Raw genomic sequence first — 12,955 nt, 5'->3', positions numbered from 1 at the left:
AAACCTGCAACCTTCAGGACACAAACCTAGATATTCAATCACTGAGTTACCACAAATCACAAGTCATTGCTGCAAGGGTTCAACAATCATACTATTTATTTGTAATGCTCAACAGTAGATGAATGAGGCACCTTTCAAATCTCACCTGTATAAATCAGGGTCACTATACACACACAAGACACGAGTATTTGATTATTTACTTGCCACAAGCAATCTGATGCCTTCCTGAAGAAAAACATCTTGGATTAAAAATGAATGAAAACGATATGGTGGTATTTGTGAACAGAAACATGAATTTTGATAGTTGGGTTATCTCTAGGCAGCTTAAAAGATGAGCGCCCTGAACTAAGGTTAAGCTGGGCCATTATCCAAAGCTGCATTTGAAAGCCTGAAAAATAATCACAAAAAGTATCCGAGGACAAAAACTACCACAGTTTGAATACAATTTTATGTAAACACTCACTGTGGTGACCTATTGTCTAAACAACACAAGAGCTTAAGAGATGAGATTGTAAAGTTAAACAACCTGGTGAAGCCCCAGTAATGGATTGTTGCATAATTCAAAAGGCTTTCATCGTAACCCTTAACAGAGAAATCAACACCACCAGATCTTATAGGTTTTAAATTTTGTAACAAAACAGCCTTCTCTGCTATTTTGCCTAAATAAATCACTCCACAGGCACTGCCCTTTGGCTTTAAAATGAAGTGGTTTGAATAATTCAGCTTTACAAATTGTCTGAGCCCTCTCAACAGCCTTGGACGAGGTTACAGTAAAAGCAGACCGTCAGATCCGCCCTCAAATAAATCTCATTCACCTTTGATACGACTTTGTTTCCCTCAATTTACTGCAGGACAATGGTTCAAATAGTTCTCCCCACATATGCTTTCTGAGATCCATAAAGTGTCTCATTCTTTTCTTGCGGTTCCATCATTCTGTGACCTTGCCAAACAGACAGCGGTCTCGCTGCTCCTCGCTTTAACATCCACAGTGACACCTGCTGGTGTTCTGGATGAAAAATCAGTGTATGCGAGTAAAGAAAAACTCCCTCATAGACAGCTGGTTTTATCATAACGGGCATAAAACCACTTTTTAATTCTCTCATTAAAAATAGCTGCATTTAAATGTTGTTGTTTTTTATTAATAAAGCTCAGATTAGTACTTCTACACTATATTCTTTTATTCTGTAAACATCCAAGAACTACTTTCACAAGAAACATTTCAATGGGAAATGAGAGGGAAAACTTTTTTTTCAAGATTTTTGATGTTATTTGTCACTGACTATTATTGAGTTATGTGACAGCATATGATTAAAATGAAAAATAAACTAGAGGTAAATGACACATGAATAGTTGACGAAATATTTGTAGGAAGTTGACGTCCTGAGGTGTGATGTGCTATACTTCTTTTGAAACGATTTTAAATAGCATTTTGCAAAATTTTTTTATTATGCATGCAGCTCATATTATGAGGCTTATTACGAAAATATTGGGAAAAATTTGTACTTTTAAGGCCATTTAAACAGTAAAGGCTAGTGATGCCTAAAAGGCAAACGGTGCAATGAAATTCCCTCATTCATATGCATTTTAAAACCATGATAAAACATGTTATGCATTAACTACCCATTACAACTGAATATATTTTATAAATCTAAAGATCTTTACTACCGATAAAAAAGTCTGGTGTCGGTAAAAGTTTTAAATGTTTTTGAAAGTCTGCATTTATTTGATCAAAATACAGTAAAGCTGTAATACTGTAAATTATTATGATTTCAAATTGTTTTTTTTTCTATTTGTTATTTTCTATTTTCAGCAGCCATTACTCCATTACTGATTTGGTGCACAAGAAACTTTTTTAAATTATTATTATAAATGCAATGTAATATTTTTATGGAAACTCTGATACCTTTTTTTCTCAGAATTCTTCAAGGAAGGGAAAGTAAAAGAAAAAAAGCATTTATTTCAAATAGAAATCCTAAATCAAACTTTAACACAAAAACAGCAGTGCAAAGGTAACCAATGAACAGCTTAAAAGATCTATAATTTCAGCAGCAACAGAAAAATCAAGTCCCACATTCTGAATCACTCGTATTTCATGAGTCTAGGGTTTACAGAACAGACCTTACAGGCTTTAGGCAGTCACATGCCAGCAGAAAAGCAAGAAGGAAAAATCTGATCATATGAAATGCAAAGAAGGGAGAGAGAAAAGCCCCTGGCAGGTTTGTCAAGGAAGTAAATGCAGCAAACCACAGGAGGGTGACTGGCCCAGCAGAGAGAGAAAAGACACAAGCCGTAGCTCGAGGACTGATTCAATTAGCTTTGCGCACTTTAGGTCCGACGAATTTTAGAAAAGAACAAGAACAAAAACAATCTCTGAACCAAACTCACATTGAGTTTCAAAGGAAGTACCCACCTGTCGGCAGCAAGTGGAGTAAGAAAGAGCCAGCTAGTTAATATAACGTGGACAACACATTACTCAAGGTCCAGACACTGAAAGATGGATGTGTTCTGCCAGCTGCCTGAAAACAATGATTCAGTGAGGTTCACTCGGGTTGATTACTTTGAGGGGACTGAAGTGGATGGAAAAAGTGAGGTGGTAAATGAAATGACATGGCTATTTCGTTTGCGTTGTGCAGGAAATTCCACCGTTGGGAGCCGGTGATTGCCTGGGTTGGAAAATGCTGACATGACGGACTTCGCCAGCTGTTCATTACAGAGCGCCGCAGCTAATTAGCGAGGTGATGAGGTAATGACTCCATTACAGCACTTCCTGTTTGGAGAGAAAGCGCAACAGGAGCTAAAGAGAACACCTGAAATCCAAACAGAAGAGGCCGAGCCAAAATAAATATCCTGTGAGCACAGGGGCACTACTGTTGATGAGAAGAAAGAACCTGAATTTCCAACTCTCAAGGCTGTTGTTCATACCCTCCAGTTAAAGCTACTGCAGATCTAATGACTTTATTCCACCGCTCTCTTTAACAAAAGAAAAAAGACTGTGCAAATGATTTGCTTAAGTGACTCAACAGACCAGCTGTGCATTCGATCAAACTCTAAAGGACTTAATTTGCTCTCATACACATTTGAGTCTTAATTCCCGAGGGCCAAATTGTATAAATCACAGCAACACTTCATACGTTTCATGTGTACCTGTGATTCATGAGTTCTTTGGTCTTTCATATCCTTTTTTCTCAATTTGAACATTATATTTTATTCCAGATGTTTCCAGAAGTCATTACAGCAGCGCTTCAGAAGATCTGAAAAACATGCAAGCTCTTGCAGAGCTTGTTCTTTACAAGTCCAGACATGACGTCAATGAGCTCTTAGGGTGACCAAACTCAGTCAGTGGGAATCTCAGTTGGACTCAATCACTAGATCACTTCAATGCTAATAGGAAGTCAAGCTGACAATGTGATTCAAGGATGTTTCCTCTGCTGGAAATTGAAAGCTAGCACTCACAAGGTGCACTAATTAAAACATTCGCAGACGAGTATATGATATGGATGGACAGAATTCGCTTAAGTACAAGATCAAATGTATCCACTCTTAAATATTCACTCAAACTCCACTCTTTTAAGTTATCAAACCCTCATAATATAATTAATACTTTTGAGAAGTGTGTTTAAAATGATGCACACACATATGAGATGTTTCAATCATGTCAGTGGTCAGTTTTTTTTCTACACAGGCCAGTGTTTCTCACCCTTTGTGATTCAAAGACCCCCCATTGTTCAAAAAAGCCCCTTGATGTCTTTTCCAGTTGTGCGTGATTTACTGGATAAGAAATAAAGACAAGGATTTTTACAAATATTTTTACATTTTACATTTTCCACTTAATACAATTTAAAAACGAAAAAAAAAAGTATATTCAACGCTCATATAGTTTACCGATTTTATTTATTTACATGACCAGGTCTAGAAATAACTTTTAAAATTAGGCTATGGCATATATCCAGGTTTTTCAAGACAGTGGTAATCCTTGTTCTTCAAAGAAAAAAAAAAGTTGGGTGCGAGATTTCACAAGATTGGTGAGTCAGCTTGGTCCAGCAAAGTGTGGTACAAAAAGTGTGTGGCTCAGTGCTTAGCAAAGACAGATTTTTGATGGAAGTTTACTCAAACAAACATTGTACTTGAATTTTGTTTTCAATACAAATAACTGTTCTACAAGTTTACATGGGATATATTGTTACTACCTGGTTCTTCAAAGGAAAATAAAAGTTGTCAAGGGGGTGAAATATAAATAAATGTAAATAAAATAACTGCAGATGTAATGACTTTATTCCACTGCTCTCTTCGATAAAAGAAAAGAGAAGGCATGAAATAAAGTAAGTTAGGCCTACTTGTTTAAAAAAAACTCAACCCACCTAAAAGGTGTAGCAAGTTAATTTCTTTTTTACTGTACACATTGGCAGTTGCAATGGTTACAGAAAAAAAAATTCAGCATCCAAGATCAACTTCTAATGGTAAACACTTCACTAAGGCAAATGTTACAGGCAAATAATCATTTTTAATGGCATCTGGTGACTGACAAATGTTAATTTTGATATCGGTATAAAGTCAAAGACCAATACTATACTGGCCATTAAACTTAAAAGTTGTACTTATTGGTTCTTTAAAATTGCATCAAACTATTGAAAATATTCAAGATCGGTTTCATATTCAGAACCAAATGACTTAATATCATGAAAGAAGTGAAATGTAAGTCCGTTTCATTTAAACTAGACTGGAATGTGATAGAGAAAGCATAATCTCACCTCGGGAGGGATGGGGTCCAGACCAGCACAATTTTCATTGCATTTGTCATAGACAAGACGGAGCTTTCGGAAAAGAACAGAGAGCATCCGCAAGTGCTCCTGCAGTTTCCCCAACCGGTCCTGATGAGTGTTAGGATGATAGGTGACTCCATTCGGCAGCTGAGTAAGAAGACAGGGAGAATAAGAGTCACCGGGGTAAAGTCTTCACCTGTGGATGGATGCCTATGAGGGGATGAACTTACCTGCATGTTTCTCAGCAGCTGAAAGATCTCCATGGTTCGTAAGACGATGTCCTGCACCGTCTCCTGTCCGATCCGACATAGCGAGGCTGTGTTCACATCCCGAGCTGCCTGAGCCTGTTGCCCAGGGAACTGGGCCAGAGGAGGGGTTGTCATGGGGACAGCGGGATGTGGCTGGGTGGCTATTCAGTGGGACTTTGTGGCATGTCCATTAACAATATATATTCATGTCTGTATAAGAGAGAGACAGAGAGAAAGAGAGTACTGACATGTTACACCTAAAACATATAAACATAAACCATACATCACATTTTAGCATTATCTAATCAAACTATAAACATTAAATAAAAACAATAACCTGCAAAAGCAAGTGAAAACACATAATCACAGTCGTAACAGCATAAACATTTTTTAGATACAACAAAGCATATTATTCAGCTCTACATTGAGCTACTATCATCAAAGCTTGAATGTCTAAAGACACTGGACAAACAAAAACCTAACGTGCCATAATCATAACGTGATATGTGACAGAAACACAGAAAATGCTATTCGTCTAAATGTATGCAACATTAACAGCGTTTAAATACCTTTTTCACTTTGTTAGTGTTGTTGTCAAGACGTCATTTCTTCCCGTGCTGTGTTCTCGGTCAGCCATCGCGAGATTTCACGAGAAGTCACCGTGAACCACAAATGCAAGTGTGTGGCTCAGCCTCAGTGCTTAGCAAAGAAAGATTTTTGATGGAAACAGTAGGTTTCTTTTTTTTTTTTTTCCAAACAAACATCGTACTGAAATTTTGTTTTTAATACAAATAGCTATTCTACGAGCTTACATGTGTGATATAAATGCGAGTACGCTTTTTAGATGAAGGTGCAGGGCGCCATCTAGCGTTCATTCATATTTTACAGCCTAACCCAGTGGTGCCCAACCTTGTTCCTGGAGATCTACCTTCCTGCAAAGTTCAGCTCCAACCCTGATCAAACACGGCTTAACCAGCTAATTAAGATCTTCATGAGCACTTGATCATTACAGGCAGGTGTGCTGAAGCAGGGTTGGAACTGAACTCTGCAAGTAGTTAGATCTCCAGGAACAGGGTTGGGCACCACTGGCCTAGCCCAGGGGTTTTCAACCTTTTAGGATTACTGTAATAATAGATTACTGTGACTATTACTGTAGTCACACCGAATTACTTTATTAACATTAACATAAAAGCAAATATCCATTAAAGCTATTAAAGCAGCAAACAATTTTTATTTTCCTCTTTTTGATTAACATTATTTACATAAGAAATGCACAGATCCGAGCACTGCTAATACTACCACGAGAACAGCCCACGGAGCGAACCCAGCAAAGGGGTGCTCACAGAGGACCTACCCTAGAAAGGACAGAAACACACCGGCGCACAAAGCCTTCACGTGCACACTTACCATAACATGGATTTTAGGATACCGTTCTAAGGGGGTCTCGTGGCACTCTGAAAGAGCAGCTCATAGATGAAATGGTGCATACCAAACCCAATATGTTTGAGAGTCACCAGCTCGATCTAAGATATAAAGCTGGAATGGCTAGCAGTAAATCTCTAGCTGAGGGGGGCAAACACCCAACTATCACACGAGAGGGGAGCTCGACCTACCGCATGTTCCAATGCTGGAACAGCTAGCAATAATTTACTTAGCTGAGGGAGCAACACACCCAGCTCTAAAACGAGAGGGAGGCTCAGACCTACAGCATGTTCCAATACTGGAACTGCCAGCAGTAAGTTACCTAGCTGAGGGAACACAGACCCAGCTCTCAACGAGAGAGGGGGCTCGCCCAGCATGATCGTTAGAAATCAGAGATAAGTGTACTGCAAGCTAGCCAAAAACTCAGCGCATCAGAGAGGCGGATTTGGAAGGGCCTAGTTCACCTGATGCTACTGGTTCCAGGTGCTCTAGGAAAACAGAGAACTCAACTCTCACGTGAGAGGAGAACTCCGAACTCAGAAAGAATAGCGCGCTCATAGGCAACCCTTTGGTAAAGGGGAGCACTGCTAATACTACCACGAGAACAGCCCACGGAGCGAACCCGGGCGCTCGATAGGAAACAGCATGCTCATAGTAACCCTCAATGGTGAGGGGAGCGATACTTCCAAGTGTGTCAAAAATAGAGACACACTGGTTGAGTGGAGCCCAAGGTACCGGGGTCTAACCAACTCAGAGAAAGGGAACGAAGCTATAACGCGTAACCCTTACCGTACAGGATTTCAGAAAGTGCGCATAGTCTAGCGTGCACACTTACCACTTATGTGGATTTCAGAAAGTGCGCAAAGTGCTCAGCGTGCACACTTACCACTACTGTGGATTTTAGAAAGTCCGCAAAGTGTTCAACGTGCGCACTTACCACTATGTGGGTTTCAGAAAGTGCACAGAGCTTAGCATGTGCACTTACCATAGCATGGATTTAAATTTCCAGGCATCTGATCACAGATACCCGGAGGTACTGGGCCAAACGGGAGAGGCAAGCTCAAATACGACCCTCTAAGGCGAGGGGAGCACTGCCTGAGGCAGCATTACACTAAGAAGGTTCTCGCAAATACCACCTATACTTCCCGCTCGATGCCTCAACAAGAGGGGATATCCTGGAGCCCGGACATCCAGGAATTTTTTGCAGTGTCGTGCCGGGGGCCTGATGATCAAGAAGGCTCCCGCAGAAGCCTCTGACCTGGCCGCATGAAGCCGGAACCAGGGCTATCATACCGGCTGGACACAATATCGACGAGTGAGGTAACACTGCAAGTCGAGCACCTGGTTTCTGAATCCAGCAAAGGGGTGCTCACAAAGGACCTACCTTAGAAAGGACAGAAACACACAGGTCCCGGAAAACGCTGCAAAGAAATCTCACAGAAGGATTATACACACATAACCACCAGCACATGAAATACATACATACTGTATATATATATATATATATATATATATAAAATGGATCATACTCACCCACCATGGTCCCCGCGCCGGAGCCCCGTTCAAGAGGCGACTCAAAGAAGCCTCTAGTCCAGACCATCAGCAAGGTGGTCACTATGAAGCCATAGAACCAACCAAACATATAGGTCCAGCATAGGAGACGGAAATGCAGGAAAATTCCTACCTAACCTCGGTCAGGTGGAGAGCTGGTGGTTATAGGGGAATTAGGAGCTAAGGGCAGATGTAAGACCCCCGAAGGAAACGAGTAGATACTCAAGTATCACTCTGATCCGGACGAAAGCGCTGATGCCTTGTCTGGATCACATCCCTAGGTCTTGCCTACCTCCATTTGACCTGCGATTCCTTTTACCCCCTACCCGCAGGCGGGGGAGGAGCGCGAGCCGCGACACTAGCCTTCTGTGGCCGTCTCTGATCCTCAGACCGAGACGGACCAGGACCCCTATGCTGTTCAGGCTTAGACCTGGACCATCGTGAAATGAAGGACTGAAGGCCGCTGAGCGCACCTTTGCCTCCCTAAACTTCTCGACCACCGTCTCAACGGAGGTAACCAAAAATATTCGGAAGGCAAACCGGCGCATCGAGAAGAAAGCCCCTCTCTTCCATCCCGATATCTGCCAGATTCACCCACAGATGTCTCTCAATACCTACTATAGCTGCCATGCTTAGTAGCACAGAGAGTGAGATCTGTGGTGCAGTGAAACTCAGCTACCTCATCAGACCTTTATCCAGGTCTTCCAGCAGGTCAGCCTAATATGCCTGGAGCACCACATTGTGCGCAACGAAGCAACAGCCTGACCTCCTGCTGCGTATGCCCTGCCATCTAAGCGAGATGGCAAGGAGGGAGTTTTAAGAGAGGACGTCTCACCCATAGAAAGATAGCTAGCCAGTCGTCTTTTTTACAGGGGCATCCTCTCATAGTCGTTTCCGCACATCGCCTCAATGTTGGCATAACTCGTATGCTGGAATCGATGAATGCGTAAGAAAGATAACGCTCAAAACTCACCATACGCAGAGCAGGAGGATTGGGAAGGCTCAGCCTCAGCTTCTTCACCGTCCTCAGACATCTCCTGCTCTTACCGGGCCGAACCCAGCAGAGCACCGGCCCCCGGATCAAACGATGTTAAAGAAATAACATCATCTTCCAGCAGCTTACTCACGTCCACAGCCGACGAGCGGGAGAGGGAAACCCCCTTTTTAAACTCATCAGCCGGATCCACCTGCGATCCCCACGAGCCCATCCTCCCCCGTGCCTCAGCGGCGGTGGGTCCTGAGCCGCGGGAAGCAGATGGCTGCCCCCCTTTCCTCGAAAAGAGAGACAAACGAGAGCGGAGCCGGACTTGGCAACACTGAGCGTGACTGATACTCGAGCCAACTCTGCTCTAACTGTCGACTAGCAGTGGGAGTCAGATTACCCCCTAGTGAATGGCTAAAGATTTGTTAACTCATATTCATAAATTCTCAAGGGAACGTCTCTGAATTAACTGATGCTCGCGCCCCCCTGGAGTTGTCACAGGTTGAAAACCCTAGCCTATACATTATTGCATTTTTATGTCTTGAGATTATGCTTGCCACATTTAAAAATCCCAGTATATCTTAAAAAAGGCCATCTGCTATCTATAGTCCTGCAATAACATTTGCATTAAATAAAACTGTGAAGCTGTATGTGTCTGTTTACATCTAGAGAAACTGTCAGTGCATTATTGGAAATTAAAAGACTAAAGTTGCATAATGATCTCAGATCATTGATTCAGGACAAAGAAAACAAAGATAGACCTTCATACAGAATCAATTTGTGTGATTTTAAACAACAGCTGAAAAAGAATCAATGAGAACTTTTAACATCACGTCTCCCTGTGATCAGTAACATCGATTTCACCTGAGTTCAAGTCTGTTTTGTAGACCTGCCCTTTTGCTTACATCTATTCATATGCCTAATAATCCTGCATATCCTTTTTCGATATCAAAGAAGATGATTCCATATAATTTAAGGTAATTCAGGGTCTGTGGCTTTCAGAGATGCAGGTTTTTCATTGTAAACATGAGTGATCTTGTTACTCTCAGCAGAGAATATGCACTTACACACAACAGTCTGCTGTTTACTCTTCTTATTCATAGTGTGTAAAGCCAGGCAGGGACTCCCACTTCAAAAGGACTTTTCTCTGTATATTTTGATTATTGCTTGGCTTGATTTTCTATCCTCATCCAGTGGACTAATATAAGAGGATTACACCATGGATGAGCAGGAGGAACAAAGAGATACAGTATTTCACTTAAAAGAGAATGAAAACAAGAGAGCGAGAGATAGCGATGGCACAAATTAAGCTGTGTGTTCTTTTGATGGGCATTCCTTTGAATAATACATTCAACAAAGGAATTAAAAGACGGACATTTGTGTAGAAACCTGTTCTAGATTTGATTTAAATCTCTATCCATCAAGTTAATGATCACCAAGTTACATCAAAAAGTTTTTTGACTGTGGACAAAGTTGGATTGTAACGCAATCATCAGTTTAATTATGAGTAATACAAACAGCCCAAAGATGCTTCTCTAAGGCTTTGCTAGGCAAATAAGCCAAACTGTACAGTACCAACAGATATAAACATACTTTTCAATTTTAATATTTACTTTTGAATAGAATATTTTTAATTGAATATGAATAGGAATATGCATAACACTATACAATAAGTCCCATTTGATTAACATGAACTAACAATGAAAAACAGTTCATGTTAATTCAACTTCCTATACATTATTAAAATCAATGGTTTTATCTGTTAATACTATTTAATAGACCTAAGCTAACATTAATTTACACTTACATTGTCATTTAGCAGACGCTTTTATCCAAAGCGACTTACAAATGAGGACAATGGAAGCAATCAAAACCAACAAAAGAGCAACGATGCGTCTCAGTTATAACGCAGCACACGAAGCAAGGTCTTTTTTTAAATTATATAATAAATAAAAAGAAAACAAATAGATAGAATACAAAAAGAATATAGAAGCTAGTGTTAGTTTTTTTTTTAAACCAGCAGTTAGTAACTGAATAGAGTGCAAGTCTAAAAGGGGCAAGTATTTATTTTATTTTTTTAAAGAATAGAATTAGAATAGAGAGTTCTAGAGTTAGAGGGTCAAATAAAGATGGAAGAGATGTGTTTTTAGCCGATTCTTGAAGATGGCTAAGGATTCAGCTGCACGGACTGAGTTGGGCAGGTCATTCCACCAGGAGGGAACATTTAATGTAAGAGTCTGTGAAAGTGATTTTGTGCCTCTTTGGGATGGCACAATAATGCTCCATTCACTTGCAGGACGCATGGCTTCTAGAGGGCACATAAGTCTGAAGTAATGAATTTAGGTAAAGGGGTGCAGAGCCAGTGGTGGTTTTGTAGGCAAACATTAATGCCTTGAATTTTATGCGAGCAGCTGTTGCTAGCAGTGTTGGGAAGGTTACTTTGGAAATGTAAGGTTACAGATTACAAGTTACCTTACTTAAAATGTAATAAGTAGTGTAACTTTTCAATTACTTTATTAAAGTAATGTAACTGATTACATTTGATTACTTTTCTAAATTTCTAATGTTTTAAACTGTTAATCATTTTCAAACATAAACCAGGCAGGGTTAACCTTACAGTAGTACTCAACAGTCAGCACTGATTCCTGTCAGACTTTCGAAATCCTTCATCATTTGAATTAAGATTATATTTTAATTTTAAAGGAGACATTGGATGCAAAATTCACTTTTACATGGTGTTTGCATAAATGTATCTTAGCAGTGTGTACACCACCCTACAATGATAAAAATCCATTCAATCTTTTTTTTTAATCGCCCAAAAACCTAAACAGTCTCAATTATCCAGCCATTTTGATTTTCTGAGCAGTATGATGTCATATTTGCTCAGGCCCCGCCCACAACCACTGAAGTACTGTCTAGTATTAGCATAGTTTCACCCTCAGCTAGTTGTACGAAGTCCATCATTCTCTCCGCGCTTGAACAGTTGTAGCGACAATGTCTTGTAAGCAATGCAGGTGTTTTGTAGTTTTGTGATGTAGAAGAAAATAAGAGTGTTAATTTTCTGCTGACATCAGAGCCACTGAGGACGCACTGCATTGGTTTTGTTTTTGATGGTAATGCACCACCGAATACACCTAAATTAATTTATGTCTGCGCAAATAATTTTACTCCAGACTGCTTTCTGAATGAGGGACAATTCAAGGCATATTTTGTTAAAAAGTTAAATCTCAAGGATAGATCAGCACCCATTGTTTGTGATCCAGCTGCACTTCAAGAAGAAGTAAGTCTCACACTTTATATTTTTTTATGATCATTTGCAAATCGCCTTTGCTCTTCCACGGAAGAGAGGGGCGGAGTGAGCAGAGCTCATTAACATTTAAAGGGACATGCCCCAAAACGAGCTGCTGTGAACAGAGCAAGGTAAAAAGGGTGTTGTTTAACATGACCACAGAGGAATTTTTATGAAAACCTTAAAGAATCATACCAACTTGTGGAAGATGGGCATCCAATGTCCCCTTTGAAGCACAGCCACCACAAAATCAGACTTACTTCAAGATCATCAGTTTAAATACATATTTAAAATCATAACATAGCTGTTTTTGAAATCAAATCTTTGCATAGCTATGACAAGAAACACTGTCTGGAATCTAACAATGCCTTGGAAAAAAACTGTTAATCTTAAAAAATGAAGCATAGCTGAAAACCCATAAATGAAACAAAAGAGTTATTGAATAAGCATGTTCTTAAGCACATTGGTGTTTCATATTTTAGAGCAGTCACAGCAATTCATGAAAGAAATCAATTAAATCTTTATGTGGGAGTGTGTGTGAACAAATCAGATGTAACCACCTTTGTAATCCTTAACGTTTTCATAAGTAACTGTAATTTAATTACACATTTTTTCTCAGTAACTGTAACTGATTACAGTTGCTTTTATTTTGAAATTAAATTACGTAATTCCGTTACATGTAACTAGTTACTTCCCAACACTG

The 12,955-nt window shown here is 40.0% G+C and overlaps 1 protein-coding gene across 2 annotated transcripts in view; it reads right to left on the bottom strand.

The window, feature by feature from the left end:
- med30 (mediator complex subunit 30) overlaps positions 1 to 5,695 on the bottom strand; it is a 20,820-nt gene extending 15,125 nt beyond the window's left edge. Inside the window, exons 1-3 of one of the 2 annotated variants that reach the window (XM_016509881.1) lie at positions 5,578 to 5,695; positions 4,991 to 5,218; positions 4,749 to 4,907 (exon numbers count right to left, since the gene is read on the bottom strand). In XM_016509881.1, the coding sequence (XP_016365367.1) occupies positions 4,749 to 4,907; positions 4,991 to 5,143 (312 nt within the window). In that variant the 5' untranslated portion in view covers positions 5,144 to 5,218; positions 5,578 to 5,695. Of the gene's footprint in view, positions 1 to 4,748; positions 4,908 to 4,990; positions 5,219 to 5,345; positions 5,514 to 5,577 lie in introns of those variants that run through there. The other variant, XM_016509882.1, reaches the window with a different exon arrangement.
- Between the last annotated feature and the right edge of the window lie 7,260 nt (positions 5,696 to 12,955).

The sequence above is a fragment of the Sinocyclocheilus rhinocerous genome, unplaced genomic scaffold (genome assembly GCF_001515625.1).
Source record: "Sinocyclocheilus rhinocerous isolate Xijiao unplaced genomic scaffold, SAMN03320098_v1.1 scaffold53, whole genome shotgun sequence".
In the NCBI taxonomy this organism is placed as follows: domain Eukaryota; kingdom Metazoa; phylum Chordata; class Actinopteri; order Cypriniformes; family Cyprinidae; genus Sinocyclocheilus; species Sinocyclocheilus rhinocerous.
Note: the sequence above shows the minus strand (reverse complement) of the source record. Positions and strands in the feature narration are given on the sequence as shown.